Below are 17,994 nucleotides of genomic sequence, written 5' to 3' on the forward strand. Positions count from 1 at the left end.
TAATCTACAGCTGCATCATTAAAATTGTTTTTGATTAAGTAATAAATCACTTTGATAATAAAAATTCATGTCATATATAAGATTTTGTTTTTAACAATTTAAATTTAATGAAAAAGTATTTAAGAAATTGTAAAAACTGTAAACATGGACGTGTCCTTTTAGCCAAATTGGCAATTCGACATTTAGTCCCGCAAAATGCAAAATGGATGAACGTACTGAGATCAACAGTGCCTGGGAACTGGTTGTTCAAGGACTGTCAAATACCACATCTTTCCAAGTGAAGGTAATTTTATAATCTCCACATGCCACAACCTAATGTATGTACCTTTATGTTTTAACAAATTCGAGATTCTTTGTAGGAAGTAAACTGCCTGAATCAGAAATTTCGTTAGAGTTCTGCCACAAGTGAAGTTGATTCTCTGCAACACAACAGATATATGCCTACGCGTCGACGTATTGACAGAGCTAGAGGCCGCCGCGCCGCACCGGTCGGTGTCGACCTGTCGTCGCCCCGCTCATGCTCCGAAGCTCACAGGCAGGCGAACAGGTGTACAGGCACAGCCCAGTCGCTGTATGGACGCTGTATCACACGGCGTCTGGTCGGGCTAAGGCGGACCAACCCCGCTTTTTAGCGGGATCCACGATGCCCCTCTAAACGAATATCAACTATTAAATGGAATATTGTGCCTGCTTTGAAATGCTGGCCCGCAGCTCGTGAATTTGAATAAGCAACACATGAATTTTATGTGCAAATGATGTGTCGATTCAAATACACAGCTCAGTCACATCACCATCATTACATCAGTGTTTAAATTATCTGTACTAGTAGATCATCTAGATACTTAGGTTCCCCCTTTTCATTGTTTTTGGTGACTTTCTTTTGTTTTCATGATAAATAGGGAGACTAACACCTAACACTGAAATGTGTGATTTGCACAAAGTACAGCTAGGCCTACATCACCTCAAGATTCCATTCTAAAAAAACCACCACCAACAAAAGGTAGGCCTAATCGTTTAAATAAAGTTACTGTCCAGCAGGTAGTCTGACCGGACGCCGTTGTTGTACACAAGTGTGTACGTACTGCAACAGGGCTGTGTATGGTTATCCAGCAGGGTGCTGAAATTATTGTGGAATGAGTGAATGGGATTTTTTTTTTTTTTTTTTTTTTTTTTTTTTTTTTTAATGGTGAACATTGAGCAAAAAAAACAAAAACATAAAGAAAAATGGGATTCCATCTGAATTTGGACCTGAGACCTTCAGATGCTATCTGGGTGCTCTACTGACTGAGGCTGAGCTATCTAGTGCACAACTTTGTCCTCCATTAAAGCTACACTTGAACAGTCTGACTAATAATGATTTTCTATGGTCATATGTACAATTGTAAGTTACAAAGTGTGAGAGAGTGAATACTCTTTCAGTTTAAAAATGTTCAATTGCCCAGAATTGTAATTGAGTTTTTTAAAGGTAATACTGGTATGATACTTTGCTGTACAATGTATGTGGAATAAAACAAAATAAAGAGTACTGATGAGCATACCTCATTACTTACATGTAAAAAATGTATCCCTGATATACAGATCCTTTACTTGGTAGTATTAAAAGAGTCTTCTCTTTTTTTTCTCTCATTTCAAAACATTGCTTTTGACCCGTCATGTCTTTTACAGGAAGAGCAGCAGGCTCATGACAATGACAAGCCGTCGCTCAACTCGGCGCTGGAATTCCTGTGCAGCCGTGGAATGGAGCTGCTGGTCACAGAGTGGTTCATGGAGAGCTTCCAGCAGGATCTCCGTACTCGGATAGCCCCGAGGTTCTGGGCAGCCCTGCAGGCAGCGGACTGTGAAAACAGCCGGAGCGCGACTGTCTGCCGAAAATGTCTCGCGCAGGCTGTTCATATCCTGCACTCGGCTGTTATCCCATACGCCAATGCGGCCCAGCTGCTCGACAACCGGCTCCCAAGCACCGGTAGATTGCTGGAGGAGCGCCTGGATGTTACGGTGAAAGCCATTCTCTTCTACCGCCTGCCCAAAGGCTTCCTCGACATCGTAAAGACGTTCTACTCCGAGGTCTTCAAGGCATTCACCGACGATCAGCAGGAAGAAGGACGGACAAGTGAGGATAACGAGATGGACCTTGATGAAAGCACGGACATTGACAAGGATGATGAAGAGGAGGCAGAAGACAGTGGGAAACAGAATGCGAAGGATGAAGACACATCACACATAGAAACACTAGCAGCATTCCATCAAATTAACTCTCAGCTGTAAGTCCGTAGCAGGGTTACTATGATAAAAACATTTTAATGCAGGTATATCTTGTATCAAAATTTCCAAATGTCCATTGAAAATTAGTATTACATGTATATCTGCTGCATTCCACAACAGAATTTTTCCCACAAGAAACTGGGAGAAGAGAACTTATTTTACTGTTTTGTCACTTTCTATTATGCATTTATGTTATGTAGACTTAGTTCTGCTAAGAAATAGATCAGTGTAAAGTGCAAACAATGCTGAATATTTCACCCCCATTTTGTGTTTGTAAATCTTATGTGAGATGACAGAAACCATAACAACAACAACAAAAAAATCATTCATACACTGCAGTTTGACCAAATATCAACATGTACAGTTGCAGTGCAAGTGTCAGCTTAGTTGCAAGTGTAGAAAATATGTCCTGTCTTTTAAGGACTGATAAACCTAGTGTATGACTTTAAAAAAAAAAAAGAGAAAAAGAAGATACACAAAAAAGCATTTGCTGCCAAAGTTTGACAGAAGACAGCTTGATGGTCAAATAGTGTTCATCAAATTGCTTTCTGTTTTGTAGATATATCTGTTTCTTACTTGAAAGACAACTTCTCACCCAACACGATAGCATCATGCGTGAGAGTCTTAGAATCTAAGGGTCTTTGCCGTATCCCATCAAGCCATTTAACAAATTTTGCGATGCAGAGCAAGACTGTTTGATGTTATTCTTTGATCCTTCATCATACTGGCGTAATGGAAATCTGCATAATTGGGACTTAGTGGGTAATTTCTTCCTCAAATATAATGTATAACACCCTTCGCCAATTTTCGATGGAACAGTGGTTCAAAGAGTAGAACACATGCTGTACACAAGTATGTGTAAAGCTTTCAGAAACTTGTGAGAATAAATGTGTATGAGTTGAATCATCGATGCCACTGAATTTCCTCTATCTCGGCAGGTATTCTCTTGGTCTGCTGGAGAGGGTGTGTGGAGAGGCAGTGACGTCTATCATCCACCAGAAGATCAAGCACCACGTCGACCAACTGTGTGCCGGGGAGTTTGAGACCTCCTTCAGCGCACCCCTTGAAAAGGTACTGCAATTGAGATTTTATCGATCTGTCATATTACTATGGAAAATGGAACATAAAGATGTCGTTGCTGCAGTTTCATCAGTGAAAAGGACATACATGAATACCTTTTTTTCCGTGCTTTCACAAAATGCTATCAACAATGTCTGAGCATGACACCTAATGTCAAACAGCATCTGACAATGGTAAACTAAACTTTCAATATCCATGCAGATTCTGAGTGCTAAAGCAAGTGCTTACACTGAGAGATAAATGCTTGATCAGTTTAAGTGCATAGAATGTTTCCTGTTGATTGATGTTAAACAAATTCATGTGGTGAAGCTAAATCTAGTCAGTTACTAATTGCTACCCTACAAGCTCTTTGCCCATAAAGGGCCGATACCAGTATTGTTGTGATAGCGTTGATATTAAAATCTATTTGTTTTGTTTATGTATTTTTCTGTTGTTTGTCCCTTTTCTTCCAGTGGCTTGACAAGAAGGTGATGGGTTGGCTACACCTTGTCTTCTTTGGAAAGAATGCAGAGCGCCCTCAAAGTCCTGTCCTGTCCCAGTCTCTGAATCAGTGGAAGGAGCGACTCCAGTATTACCTGTATCAAACACTGGCTGAATTACGTATACAGGTAGGACAGAAGTATAGCATATTTGCCCTAGTCCATTAGTCATGTCAATATATCAAGTGCCATTTGATGTCAGCCAATTATTTTTTTTTTTTTTTGTTGTGCTAAATGTAGGTGTAAATGTCAAATACTTCACATTAATCCTTCATGCTCTGAATGAAAGGACATCAATAAAAGTGTGTATACTTGAATATTGGAACTGCATTTTGAAAGAAAATATGTGTAATCAATATTAATCTTTTCTGGGATTCTTGATGTAATCCATGAGTAGCATTGTTGCATACTGTATACACTTGTAGAGGTGAAGAAAGGAGGTGGCTGCTATTGTGCTGCCATGTACACTCTTGTAAAAATCTTTAATTGCATAATTATCATGTGACCACAAAGTTTGGTGTATGCCATGTTTAAAAACAAGCCAACACACAATTGCAATAATACTGTCTATGATTCTCCTTTGTTATGGTTTACACATACTTTGTTGCTGTCATTTTCCATTATCTCCCCTCCCCCTCCCCCCAATAAAAAAACCCACCCAAATCTGCAGGAGCTATTCAACATCATTGTGGAATTCCCTGAGTCTATGAGTGCTTTGAATGATCTCAAGAGCTGTCTTGAGAAGACCGACCTTCGAGCCAAGCTTGTCCAGTCATTGCGTGGTGCCTTCGAGAACAGACTGCTACATCCAGGTAATAAGTTACTCCCAGGGCAGAGGATCCATCATAGCTTCTTGATGTTAGATGCCATAAATAAAACTACTTGGTGGAAATTGTAAGATTGATGTCATACACTTTTCTTTCTGTCCTTAACTCTTTATGCGCCATGGTGTAAACCCCCTGTGTGCCACATTATTCTGAGACAGCAACGAATGCATTCTTTGGGAAATACATTTTGGTTTTCAGATCCATGTAACCTTTTATAGATTTTTGTTATGTTGGACATGCAATGAACAAAGTTGTAGAGAAAATGCCAGGCATTGCTATGATGTGGATTTTGTGACAAATCTAAGATTATTATTATTTCTTTTTCTTTTCAAATAACAAAGTAGCTCTCTGTTGTCCAGGCATTAACAATGCATGCGAAACAGAGATAGAAACTTAGAATTTGCTCTCAGATCCAATATGGAATGTTGCTTGATATTGAATCACCACCTAATGCAAGCTACATGTGGCAGGAATAGAATCCTCAGTGAAGCTTTCATTGTACTGCGGCATTTGGCAATTTATCGTTTGGTCTGTGCGAGTTTGTGCATTTGAGCAAAATATGCGAACTTGGCATGTCATGGACTGATTTGGATGTGCGAACGTGGCACATCGAGTTGATGTGACCATTTGAGAATCACAGCCTCAAACATTTTAAATTCATAGACCTGGACCTAAATTTCTTGAATGCAAGGATGCTGCCATGAAGAGGTACTACAATTTTTTTATGCTGCCCACCATTTCCCTTCTGTTAATTAATTCTCTACCTCTTGCACCAACTTTATTTGGAAATATCTAATGCAGGTCATTGGTAAAATGTCATGCATGTACGTCACCAAATTTTATGCCCTTTGCTCTTGGAAGGGAACAAAAGCTTTAAAGGCTCTCGTGTGTACTTCCCTGTTTTATATGGTACAATATGCCTGTTTGGGTTCTGCTTGCTGTTTGATATTGATATGTGTAGAGATTTTATCTGGCAGGTGTATAAAAGGTGTTGTGTAAATTGTTCACAAAAGAGTGTTATGTGTGTCATGTCTGCAGGTGTGAACACAACTGATATTCTGACGCAGTACATCTCATCCATACGAGCTTTACGGGTGCTGGATCCGTCGGGAATCGTCTTGGAGTTGGTGTGTGAACCAATACGCAAATATCTCAGGTCAGTGGGTATTATGTAATGAGTTTCTTTTCTCTCTTCTATCAACTGCCTTCATAAGAAATAATTCTGGATTTTTTTTTTTTTTTTCAACAACATGCAATGTATGTTCAGCATCCAAGTGAAGGTTGAGGTAGTGATTGTTTTATTTATTGATATTTCTAAATATTCCAATCTGTTTTTTTGTTGTTGTTACAGTAAGAATTTTTAAAAGTGTCTGTACACATGGAATTTTTGTCAATTGTAATGATATTGCTATCATTTCAGTGCTTGTTTCAGTGTCAGCATTAGCGTTTGGGTCAAACAGACCAGATTAGTTGATGGCGTCTAATTTATTTTATTTATTTTTTGTTTATCTATTTTTTTTTTTTTAGGGGGGTATTTTTTTGTAACAAAGTCTCATGAATACATTATATACTTTTCACCCTAAAAGCACATGATGATACACTACTCCACTATAATACTCAAACAACAACAACAACAACAAAAGAACTTTGATAGACTCACACAGATGTGATTGAGAGGGACTACATGCAGAATAATATCATGATGCAATTTGTACATCTTGGTGATTCAAGACTAACAGAACCATCAGCTTGATAGTATGGAGTGATTTCTTGCCGACAGGACGAGAGAGGACACGGTGAGGTGCATTGTGTCCAGTCTGACCGATGACAGCTCCAATGAGCTGGCGGATGAACTGGTCAAGGCCCAGCCCGTCCAGGAGGACAGCACCACACCCGAGGGGGAGGAAGGGAACGCCTTTGACTGGCAACCTGACCCCATTGATGCTGACCCCAGTGAGTTGCTTACCACAGTAGGCTTGTTCGCACACTCATGGAATAAACGGTTTATGAATATTAATCTTTGCAGTACGATGTGAAAACTGTTTATTAGTGTGTGTCACTTTGCAGTTTGTGACATTTTTTTAGAAGCTTGCAGTAATTTACCCTAGGCTGTGTTTTGGGTGCACATGCTCAAGGTCAAAGGTCAAAAGGTCAAGGTCAAATACATAAAATTTCACTATTTCCACCATATCTATTGAAAGCCTGAAGATATTTTCTTGAAACTTAGTGTATACATGTATTACCCAATTAAGATTCTCTTGTGAAAGTTTGGGTCATGAGGTCAAAGGTCAAAAGGTCAGGGTCAAATACATAAAATTTCACTATTTCCAACATATCTATTGAATGCCTGAAGATATTTTCTTGAAACTTAGTGTATACATGTATTACCCAATTAAGATTCTCTGGTGAAAGTTTGGGTCATGAGGTCAAAGGTCAAAGGTCAAAAGGTCAAGTAAAAATATTACAACTTCTTTTTTTTCTCCATACCTTGGAAAATTGTTCAAGGTATCTTCATGGAACATAGTATATACATATACTGACTGGAAGTAATTATCTAGAGAATGTAGGGTTCATGGGGTCAAAGGTCAAGTGCAACACTTCAAAATTTTACTATTTCCCTCCTATCATGCAATGCCAGGAGGGTTATTATTTTTTTTTTTTTACACTTGGTGTATGCATACATGTGTAACCTAATCGAAATTCTCTGGAAAGTTTTTTTTTCTTCTTTTTTTGCCTCAAAGGTCAAAAGGTCAAAGATCAAGTGAAAGTGCTGAACTAACTTTTTCATCCATATCTCGGAAGTGGCTCAAGTTATCTTGAAACTTAGTACATATTACGCATGTTCTACCTGAAAGTGATTATCTTATGAATTTTAAGGTCAAGGGCCAGATGAAAATGGTAACAATTTACTATTCAATTCGGAAATTGCACTTTTTCTCCACACCTGTACCTTGAAAATTACTCAATGCCTAAATGTATGAATGGGTCAAAGTCGAGTTAAAGTCCTTAAATCCCTAGATACATGCTCTCCTATTCATCCAATTAAACCTAGGTCAAGGAAGGTGAACATTCAACACATTTGTGACAAACTTGTCATTTCAATATTTTGCCAATTTTGTGAAAATGTAATCACACATTGTCCACATGTACTATCTAGACCTATTGGGAAAATCATGCATTATGGCGGAGGCATACCAGTCGCCAAAGCGACATTTCTAGTTTTAATCCTGTAATGCAATGCGCCTCAATAGGTCCGCACACTTGGATGTATGGGGTCATGCTACGATCGTTGCTGAGGGATATACAATGTGAAGGTTGTAGAGAGAAACGGAGGGCAAGTTATATTTGAATGTGCTAAGCCTAATATTTTGTTTAATACGACTATGATAAGAATGAGCCTTGCTCTGAATTTTGGGTGAATATTTGTCAGTTACTTCAAAAATTTTCAATGACATGTGATTATGTCATAGTGCTTCTTGTAATGAATGTCACATAAATTGTTTTTAGTATATATTGCAGTTGATTAATGAATTACCCTGTTTCCATCCATAAATTAGTGTGAGAATGAGTTACAGTGATATTATGAATATGTTCTATGTACTCATGTGGTATCATAATGGGGTCAATTTATGACTTCTCTTCTAATGTGTCAAGTGAATAGAATTTATTGAAGGCGAAAGTTGAGGAAAATAAAAAAAAAACCTTGTTACACAGTTATGTCCATCTAGGAAAAAAAAAATAGAAAGAAAATAAAGTAATAGCCGGAATGGAATGATGAAAGGAAAAGAAGTTTAAGTTTTCCAGCGTGGGAAATAGTGGAATGTTTACATTTTTTAACATCATGCACATGCAGGCCAGACTTCCAAGAGCCGAAGGACATCGGACATCATCAGCACGCTGGTCAACATTTACGGCAGCCGTGAGCTCTTCGTCAATGAGTATCGCAGTCTCCTGGCCGACCGCATCCTCTCCTCCTTCAGCTACGACACGGCGAGGGAGCTACGCAACCTGGAACTCCTCAAGCTGCGGTTTGGTGAATCGCAGCTGCACCAGTGCGAGGTAAGGGGGGAAGAAGATCTTGTGATCCCATAGATTTTTGGCGTGGACATGTGGAGAGTGATGTGATTTGCACTCGTAGACTCAGCTAAAGTTTACTGCCGTAATTTTTGGTGACCTTAAAATGAGGCTTATGTTACCCAATTGAGAATGTGGAATTGATGAGCAGCGTAGTTCAGTGCATGGTAATTGAATTTTGTGTAATAGTTATTGATGGAGTGCATCAATTGAAATAGTAATCATTTCTTCCCTTGACTTTAGTTTTTTTGTGTTTCATGTGTGACTTTGAGTTTCAAGAGATGGCGAATGTGTTACACAATCTTGGACAATTTTGACCCGCTATAGCTCACTGAATGGAAGAAAAAAATATGTCAGGTGTATTACAGTATGGTCATACACAATAGTTTCACCTTGTTACTCCAGATACCCCAGATGTTAGTCTATTGAAGCATGTGCTTATTCCTCCTGTAAGCAATGGGCAAGTTGTCAATACCCCTGAAAGAAGTTAATTTTTCAGCCATGATTGATACTTTGATGAGATATATAACACTGTGTGTTCCCTTGATTTGCCTCTCCAAGCAGTCCCCAACTTCAAGTGTTGAACCTGAGTCATATGGGGAAAAAAATTATTGATATTGTGGGAATGGCAAATTGTGTGAATTGAAGGATCTTGTGGTCAGGGTTAAGAGGCCCATTGAAAAAATCTGGACATCCTAGGTTTTTTAAGTGCTCTCAGTTATATCTTAACCTTATTTCTGATCATTTGACCGCAATGATGAGTTGTAATGCAATAATAAACTTGAGCCAGTCAGATTTTTCAGAGTTTTAGCTAACCTGCCGACACCTTTTACTTGATTTTTCTGTTTCATCTTGTCGGCACGTCTTCAAATTTAAGCACAGGACGTAATATTGTAATGTTGTAATATTATGGGTTTACTGGGATGTCAGACAGAAATTTCAGCATGCTGGTGCAATATGCTAATAAAATGCTTGTGGACCATCTCGCCGCTGTGTTGCAATGACACATTGCAGGACAAGCTAAGGGAGAGCAAGGGAGTCGTAAAGACCATTTACTGATAAAATTTTGCCGTGTCTTGTCCAGGTGATGCTGAAGGACGTAGCGGACTCACGCCGCTGCAACGCCCATGTCCTGAACGAGAAGGAGAAGAAGAGAAGCGCGGAGGAGAAGGAGGAGGAGAAGCGGAAGGAGCAGGATGGAGGAACGAAGGAAGGGGATTTCCCCGACGGCGCAGACAGTGCCGAGCAGGACAAGGAGAATGTGGAGTTGAACCCAGACCGTGGGGATGAGGTGTGTCTGAAATGGATGCTGGAATTTCCTTTGTCATTACTGTATAAAAATATGTTCACAGAGTACTGTGTGCTTCAAATATTTAGATGTTTTCAATGGTCTGAATATAATGGAGTAGTAGTGATGTAGCAGATACAGTTAGATAACCACATTTCATGTGTAAGAGGTATTTATATGTATATAGGAACACCCTGATTTCTACCTGCAGCTCCCGGGGAAAAAAAAAAAATTACTTGCTCTCTGAATATATATATATATTTTTGTAAACTACCTCTTACATAGCTCTGTGTACACTTGTATGAAAGACTTGAAAATTCCTAATGCTTTTGTCTATGATTGAAGTCTTGTTTGGCATGGGTATACCTGAAGTGTTTTTTTCCACTGGTATTTATAGAAACGGCAAGTGATAGAAGCTGTAGAAGGCCATTGCCACTGACAGATCAAGACTACAGTCATGCCTTTTCCAAATGGAGACCTCATTCTCTAATCATTCATGCATTCATTCATTTTTACATTCATTCATTCAGTCAGTCAGTCCGTCATTTTCATAAGGAGCTGTAACATAGTTATTACATTGTGTATTGTAGTGAAAATTAATTTTTTTACATAAACAATACCACATGACAGTAATGCAACATACGACTCATATGCTGCAATTATGCATTTCAATTTAAAAGGAAAATGCAAATCGATTTAAGACATGTACGCATACATAAGAAAAAAAATCCCTTCTTCATTTTGTCATGCCATAATTGATTGCCCCTCCCCTCCCCTTACAAGGAGCCTGCAAAAACACCTTTCACTATACAAACAAAATACTATGTTATAATTGCTGTTGTTATGATGGTAATTTGTAATACAGGTAATCACTTGCCAATGAGTACGACAACAGTGTTTTTATTTTATCCCCGCCAAACGAAGTCAGCGGTCGGGCGGGCGGTCGGTCCGTTGCAAATCTTGCGTCGCGAACTACTTCCTCAGTTTTCAACCGATTCCCATAAAACTTGGCACAGATGTGTGCCTTGGGTTGTAGATGTGCAAGACATATTTTTTGACAGTACCCAAAAGTACGTTGCCATGGTAACGGCATATTATGGGCAAAAATGGGTACAAATCTTGCGTCGCGAACTCCTCCCACAGTTTTTGATCAATTTTTATGAAATTAGGTACAGATGTTCATCTGAATATGTTAATGTGCAAGACACATATTTCCGCAGTGGCAAAAAGTGCGTTGCCATGGTAACGGCATGTTATTGGTAAAATATAGGGCAAAATGCTTCATGGCAAAACTGCTTCATCAGTGTTCTTCCAATTCTCATGGAATTCATATTGAATGTTTGTCTTAGGATATAGGTGAGCATGACACATTTCTTGACAGTGACAAAAAGTATGTTGCCATGGTAACAGCTCACATATTATGAGCCAAAATGATGGAAAATTTTGTGTTGCAAACTACTTCCTCAGTTTTTGCCCAATTTCCATGAAACTTGGTACAGATGTGTGCCTTTGGTTGTAGATGTGCAAGACGCATTTTTCGACAGTACCCGAAAGTACGTTGCCGTGGTAACGGCATATTAATGGCAGAAGATCAAGGAAAGATCTTGCGGATTTAACTACTTCCTCAGTTTTTTGACTAAAGCTTATGAAATGTTGTTTTGACCAAAGCTTATGAAATGTTGTTTGGCGGGGGTATAACCAGTCGCTGTAGCGACATTTCTAGTTTTGATCTGATCTATGTACTGTAAAACATGATACTTTCGCGGCATGAAATTTGTGCGCCTGGGAGCTGACGGCCTTATTCGCAGCATGAAATTTTCGCGAGTTGCCTGTAACATTTAATGCATATAGTGTAGACAAGATCTTCAGCGTACATTTTAATTTTGCGAAACTTGGCTCTCGCGAAATTTGTGAAATTAAAATGCATGCGAACATTCCTTGTTTTACACTACAGTATTGTTCTAGGACCTCTTTTCTAATAGATGATCGGTGGTCGGTCACAACTACATTCTTTTTCTGGATTTGTTCTGTTTATTCCCCCTCCCCCCTCCAATACAGATGGACTTCAACTGCATGATCCTCTCAGCTCAGTTCTGGCCGAATCTGAAGGAGGAGAAGCTTGAAGTGCCGGAAGAAATAAAGACGTGCATGGAACAGTACACCAAGTCATACGAGGTGGGTAAACTCTGGAGTCTCATAATGTTTGGGATGCCTTCAAAATCAACTTGAAAATCTCTGCTGTCTTCACTTGCAAGCAAGGAGACAGCTAGAAATATGCCTTTCAGTATAACCTCTCATAAGAGGGAAGGCTAAAAGGAAATACTACACAGCCCCCCCCCCCCAGCTGTGCGGTGTATGGGGTGTATAAACCTGACTTTTGATATTGAAGTTTGAATGATAGAGATGAGACTTGGTGTGTCAGCAGAAGGGTCTGAAGAACAATCTGTATGAGAAAGAATAAGAAAGATATTTGTTGGTGTGAGGATTGATTCAGGGGTTGCAGGATGTGTAAGGAGGTTTATGTGGATCACTTTCCAGGGGTCGCACTTAACTTTTTTTTTAACTAGTCAGGTGGACTACTTAGAATCAATTTTGATACTGAAGCGATTTTTTGGCTAGCCAGACGGACTTGTAACTTCAGAATTTTATGATTTTTAGCTAGTCCGACGTGATTTTGGGTGGCCAATGGCCAGTGGACCATCGCCAATTTCAAACCCTGTTTTCATACTCTGTGAAATGATTCTTTTCCTTTACTCCAATTTTGCTCAGGTTCTGAAAGGCATGAGGACGTTGAACTGGAAGACAAATCTAGGACAGGTCAGCCTGGACATTGAGCTGAGGGACCGAACACTTTCACTGACTGTCTCACCGATACAGGCTACTATCCTTATGCATTTTCAGGACAAAGGTAGCAGAAACGTCTTCTAATTTTCTTTTCTTTTTTTCTGATATCATTAAACTATCAAAGAATGTTTCCCAATCTGATATCGGCCAGCCAAATATCGGTAACAAACATGATCACACCAGAGTAGAAAGTTTTGTGATGTTTGCTCACGACCAGAATATTTTCGAATGTTCATTCATGAGCAGAACATTTTGTGGCATTATTGCCATGGTGGAACATTTCTTATAGAGCAGTGGCAAATGATACTAATTGATAGAACAATGGTATTTTTAGTGCAGTTCAAGTAGTCCGGAAGAATGTACACTTATTTACAAACAATAGAACACAAAGATATATTTTGGTATCTGTCACTGTCTTATTGATCTATGGAGCTAGAAGCTGTGGACATTCTTTAAAGTTCCATGATCTATTTGATGCCCCTCCCTACCATCATTCCCTTTCCATCCCCCTCCCACAGAAAAATGGACTATCCAGGAGCTGAGCGAAAAGATGCAGGTGCCTGGGAGTGCTGTTCGCCGCAAGATCGCCTACTGGCAGAGCCAGGGACTGCTGCGGGAGGAGTCCCACGATACCTTTGTCCTCGTGGAGGAGAAGCAGCAGGGCTCCGCCCACCTCCAGGAGATGGTGATGATTGACAGCGACGAGGAGGCGGAGACGGCAACGGCGTCCGCCAAAGATCAGAAGGAGGAGAACTTACAGGTGAATTGAAAAAACAAAACAAAACAAAACAAAACACACACAGAAAGAATACTTCCTTCACAGGGATGCATGTTTCCTTCAGGCAATTGGGAGCTTTGGATTTAGGGATGGTAGGGCATACAGGACGTAGAGTTAAACCACCGCGCCCGTCTTGCTCCGTCCTGATTCGTAGGCTGTTGTGATTATCGAAGACAGGCACACCACAGTTGTAGCAGCCACTGTACTGTGTATACTGGGATAAGCGCGGGGGTTAGACCTAAACGTAACAGCAGCTAGACACGTCATCCTATTTACAGACTGAACACCATTTTCACCAAGAATGGACCTGAAAATCGATAGGATTGAGAAATGTTCACCTTTCCACATGCGCAGATCGATTTTCCATTGTACCTGCCTTCTGTTTGCCTATTGTCCTGAGATGGTCAATTCCGTTCAGTCTAACTTCCCTCTATGAAACAAAATAAAACATTTCCATGATTGCACACATTTCAATCAGACACAAGTGTTATATGGACTTACAGATGTGGGCATTTTTATGATCCCCCCCCCCAAAAAAAAAGAAAAAAGAAAATAAGGGGAAATAGCCAGATTAACTTAATTTTTAGGCCAGCCTATTCTCAAATAGAGAAACATATAAAACAATTTCTCGGGTAATATTGGCTTTGTGTGATAATTAAAAGATATGCCCGAGAAATGAACAATAACACGCATACAATCACACACTTCTCTTCCCTGGTATATAAAGTTACATTGTTCAACATTTGTCTAAAAAGACATATTTTGACATTCTTTTGTTGATTACAATTACAGGATTGGAGTTTTTTATTATCTTGATATTGAGGGAACCTCTGTCATTGCCGTGCTTCACTTGTGCATGATTCCTCAATGTATGTCCTTCATTTGACCTGATTTTGATTTTGAATTTGCAAGAGAGAGAATGTTGGAAACATATTTTAGGACACATTCCGTAAACTTGTAACGCATTGGCACACACATACAAACCGTATTTCCATCAGGCTTGCCATGGTCCAAACACAGCGGTACACAGCGTACGAAGTAGTACGCTATCTCTGCCATCTGCATCAATAACAAATGAAGTAATTGGATACTGAACAATTATTTTATGACTTCTGGTCTATGTTTTACACTTCTCTGGCACCTGCACCTGGACCACTGGAACAGCTGGCTGACAAGGCCAAGCGTTCACATTGTGATCCCATGAGGATAGGGTACATTTCACAAGCATCTGCCTTCACAAAAGAGAAAAGAATACAAAATTAAATAAACACAAACATCGAAAATGCTTGCACACGCCAAACAATCGTATGGTGATTGCGTGTTTGTTCAGCAATTTTGTCGATAATCACTACAGTTGTCTCTCTCTCCAGCAGCTAAATTTGATCACCGGTACGTGCCACACACATGTAATGTTCGATTGATTTCAGAAGTATATTACTTGCTTCTCCCCCTTCAGCTGCTTATAATTGATTAGTTTTGCCTTTTACTGAACAAAGAATACTTCCCTTCACCATGTTGTTGTGTAAAAAAAGAAAAAAGAAAAAAGAAAAGAAAGGAAAATTGGGCCCTAGAGGGCATAATTTCCTCAGGCCAGTACTGATATCTATCTACTATAAGTCAAATCTGTCTATAGCAGCCAAGCGAGGGAGATGAAAAAAGTGGCTGTTGTAAACAGGGTTGTTAACATGGCTTTTCCACTTTGGGGGGGGGGGGGGGGGGGGATTGTGCTTAGTGGTCGCATACGGCAGGTGGTCGCTATAGATAGGTCTAACTGTATCTGCATCTGTCTGCCTGTCCCACATGTATCTCATTGTCACAGAAAGAAAAATAAACTGCTCCATGGATTTCCTTGTTACCTTGTTACATTTTTCCAGCAGTGTTCTCAGCTAGGAATGTCTGTCAAAGACATAATTTCGTAGGAGGGATAGGACTGAATGACACAATAATTTCAATGGAATTAAAGGTCAAAGGTCAAAGTAAAAAGCACTGAACTTTGCCCCGAATTGCTATTTTTGGTCATTGCTTCAGCTTTGAATGCCCAGTCATGATGTAAGCTGATGGAAATGGTAGAAATGAATACGCGTAGAAAGTTATTGCCACGAACTTGGCAGTTGTGATAGGCAACACTGTACACTGGCACTGGTCCGACGGTCCCTGACCAGTAAAAATCACTGTTGTACCAGTAACTTTTTCAGGAATAGACCATTCAAAAATGGAAAAAAAAAATGGGTACCTACTGGTCTGACGGACAGGTCAGACCAGTAGAAAAAAAAAATGGGTTAGTGTACAGCCCTGTGATAGGTCACAGGTAAAAGTATAAGATCATTTTTTCTTTGCTACAAATGCCATTCTTGAGTTGTTATTACATCTAGAAACATCTATTGGTAATGCTAGCTTGCATTAGGAAGGATATTAATGAATCAAGAATTAATTGCCTTAAATGACTGGTCAAAGATCAAGGTCCAAGTGCACCAAAATTGAGATAAAGCTTGAATCACGTACAACACATTTTAGAATATCTTGCAGATGCTCGTAAAAGTTGACAGGCTGTGACAGATTCAGGGATCCACTGGGATTGTAGAAAGTAACAGTAACTATGAGGATTAGTTCTGATAGAAAGAATTCAAAACAAAATATGTTAATATGATCTATTATTTGTAATTATAGAAAATCAATGATATAACACAAAAAAAATGAAGAGAATTTCAACCGTACATGATGATATTTTGCATACTGTAGCAAAAGAAAAATCATCATTAGTTTAGATTGAGCTCATTATGAATGCAATCATGAATTGGGCATGAAACAGTGTAGAAGGCCTTATCGACCTTTATGTTTGTTCTCACATACTTGTAGATACTGTGGTTGTAAGATTCAGAGAGTAAAGTAAACCTTTACCCTCTTATTTTTTCTTTCCCCCGACACAGATGTACTGGTCGTACATTGTGGGCATGCTGACCAACCTGGAGAGCCTTCCCTTGGAACGCATCCATTCCATGCTGAAGATGTTTGCCATGCAGGGCCCCTCCGCCTCCGAGTTCACCGAGGGGGAGCTCCGGCACTTCTTGGAGACCAAAGTCAGGGAGCAGCAGCTCCTCTACTCGACTGGGGTGTATCGACTACCCAAGACCGGCAGCTAGGTGGGGCGACTCCACCTCCCCACATGGGCTGCGACAAAAACTTTCCTCAAACTTTTGTGGATTTTTGCAGTCACTTCAGACCAGAAACAAGAGCAATGCTTTGAGAATGCTTTTCTCTACGCCACCAGAGAGGAAACTGCATGAACGTCGGTTGAAGTGCTGCACTATTCAAAGACATGTCTTTTGACAAGGTGCCGAAAATCAAGGAAGCCATTCTTCACCTCCCAAGGGGTAATGGATGAAGTTGATGTAAACAGTAACTTGGGACAAGGACTGAATCACCCTGCTGGGAATAGTTCCTATTTAAAACATGTCACCAAATGCCATTTCGTAAGTGTCCAAATTTCCCGCTGAAATTTCCTAAAAACCATTGTTTTGCCAATATGAAATTAAGTGGTTGGACATATGATTATGAGATGTTTCACTGGACAGCTATTCATTCCTTCATTTATTTTTTTCCATTTCCAAGAGTAAACATATGAATTTGAAATCAAGTGCAGAAATTAGCATTACTATGCACAACAAACAAATTTTATGAGTTTGCAAAACATTTTGAGTGTATGAAAACTTTCGAGATGCTTCAGTGAAGATACAAACTATGACATCACTGGAGTCATGCCAATAGCAAGGAACAAACTCCAGCACGAGGCCTTGCACTGATGCTATTCACTCGCTATTGTCGGTGCCAACTGCAGCATGAAGGCGTTTGTACAAGGAGAGCATCGCTAAACATCGTGCATAGTGTGTGGACTGAATGCCTGCATATTTCTTATTTTAAGATCTGTACAGACAAGGAATGACAACATGTCAGGTGCATGAAAATAATGATCGACTCACCTCCATTTCACAATAAATTATTAGTCCTACGAGGTAGGATTGCAAGTGAATTAGAGCCTTCATTGTCTATTTTGTGGGGAAGAGTGGTCAAGGAAGACAGCCCAACCTGATGTCCTGGTTGTGGGTCTTGAACCTTAAAGGGATGGTATAGCTTTGGTTGAGATTGGGCTTCAGGTTTCCAAATATTTGTGAATGTGAGATATTGAGAAACCTCTTATGAAATATTCTGAAAAACATACAATTCTAGGAGAAATTCAAACTTTATTTGATGAAAATTTGGTTTGAAATAGCTAAGATATAAAAAAAAAAATCAACAAAAACAGGTCCTTATGAAAGGTGGGACTCACCTTTTATTAGAACCACTTTGTTTTCGGATATATCTCAG

The 17,994-nt window shown here is 39.6% G+C and overlaps 1 protein-coding gene across 1 annotated transcript; it reads left to right on the forward strand.

The window, feature by feature from the left end:
* The first annotated feature begins 199 nt into the window (after positions 1 to 199).
* LOC140240407 (anaphase-promoting complex subunit 2-like) lies at positions 200 to 17,659 on the forward strand. Its single transcript, XM_072320175.1, has 13 exons — positions 200 to 283; positions 1,666 to 2,261; positions 3,201 to 3,333; positions 3,795 to 3,950; positions 4,492 to 4,633; positions 5,687 to 5,804; positions 6,429 to 6,601; positions 8,502 to 8,707; positions 9,807 to 10,013; positions 12,069 to 12,185; positions 12,780 to 12,918; positions 13,373 to 13,614; positions 16,560 to 17,659. Exons 1-13 carry the CDS (start codon positions 203 to 205, stop codon positions 16,770 to 16,772), a joined length of 2,523 nt encoding a protein of 840 aa, XP_072176276.1. The 5' UTR covers positions 200 to 202; the 3' UTR covers positions 16,773 to 17,659.
* Positions 17,660 to 17,994: the final 335 nt, after the last annotated feature.

The sequence above is a fragment of the Diadema setosum genome, chromosome 17, assembly GCF_964275005.1.
Source record: "Diadema setosum chromosome 17, eeDiaSeto1, whole genome shotgun sequence".
NCBI lineage: Eukaryota > Metazoa > Echinodermata > Echinoidea > Diadematoida > Diadematidae > Diadema > Diadema setosum.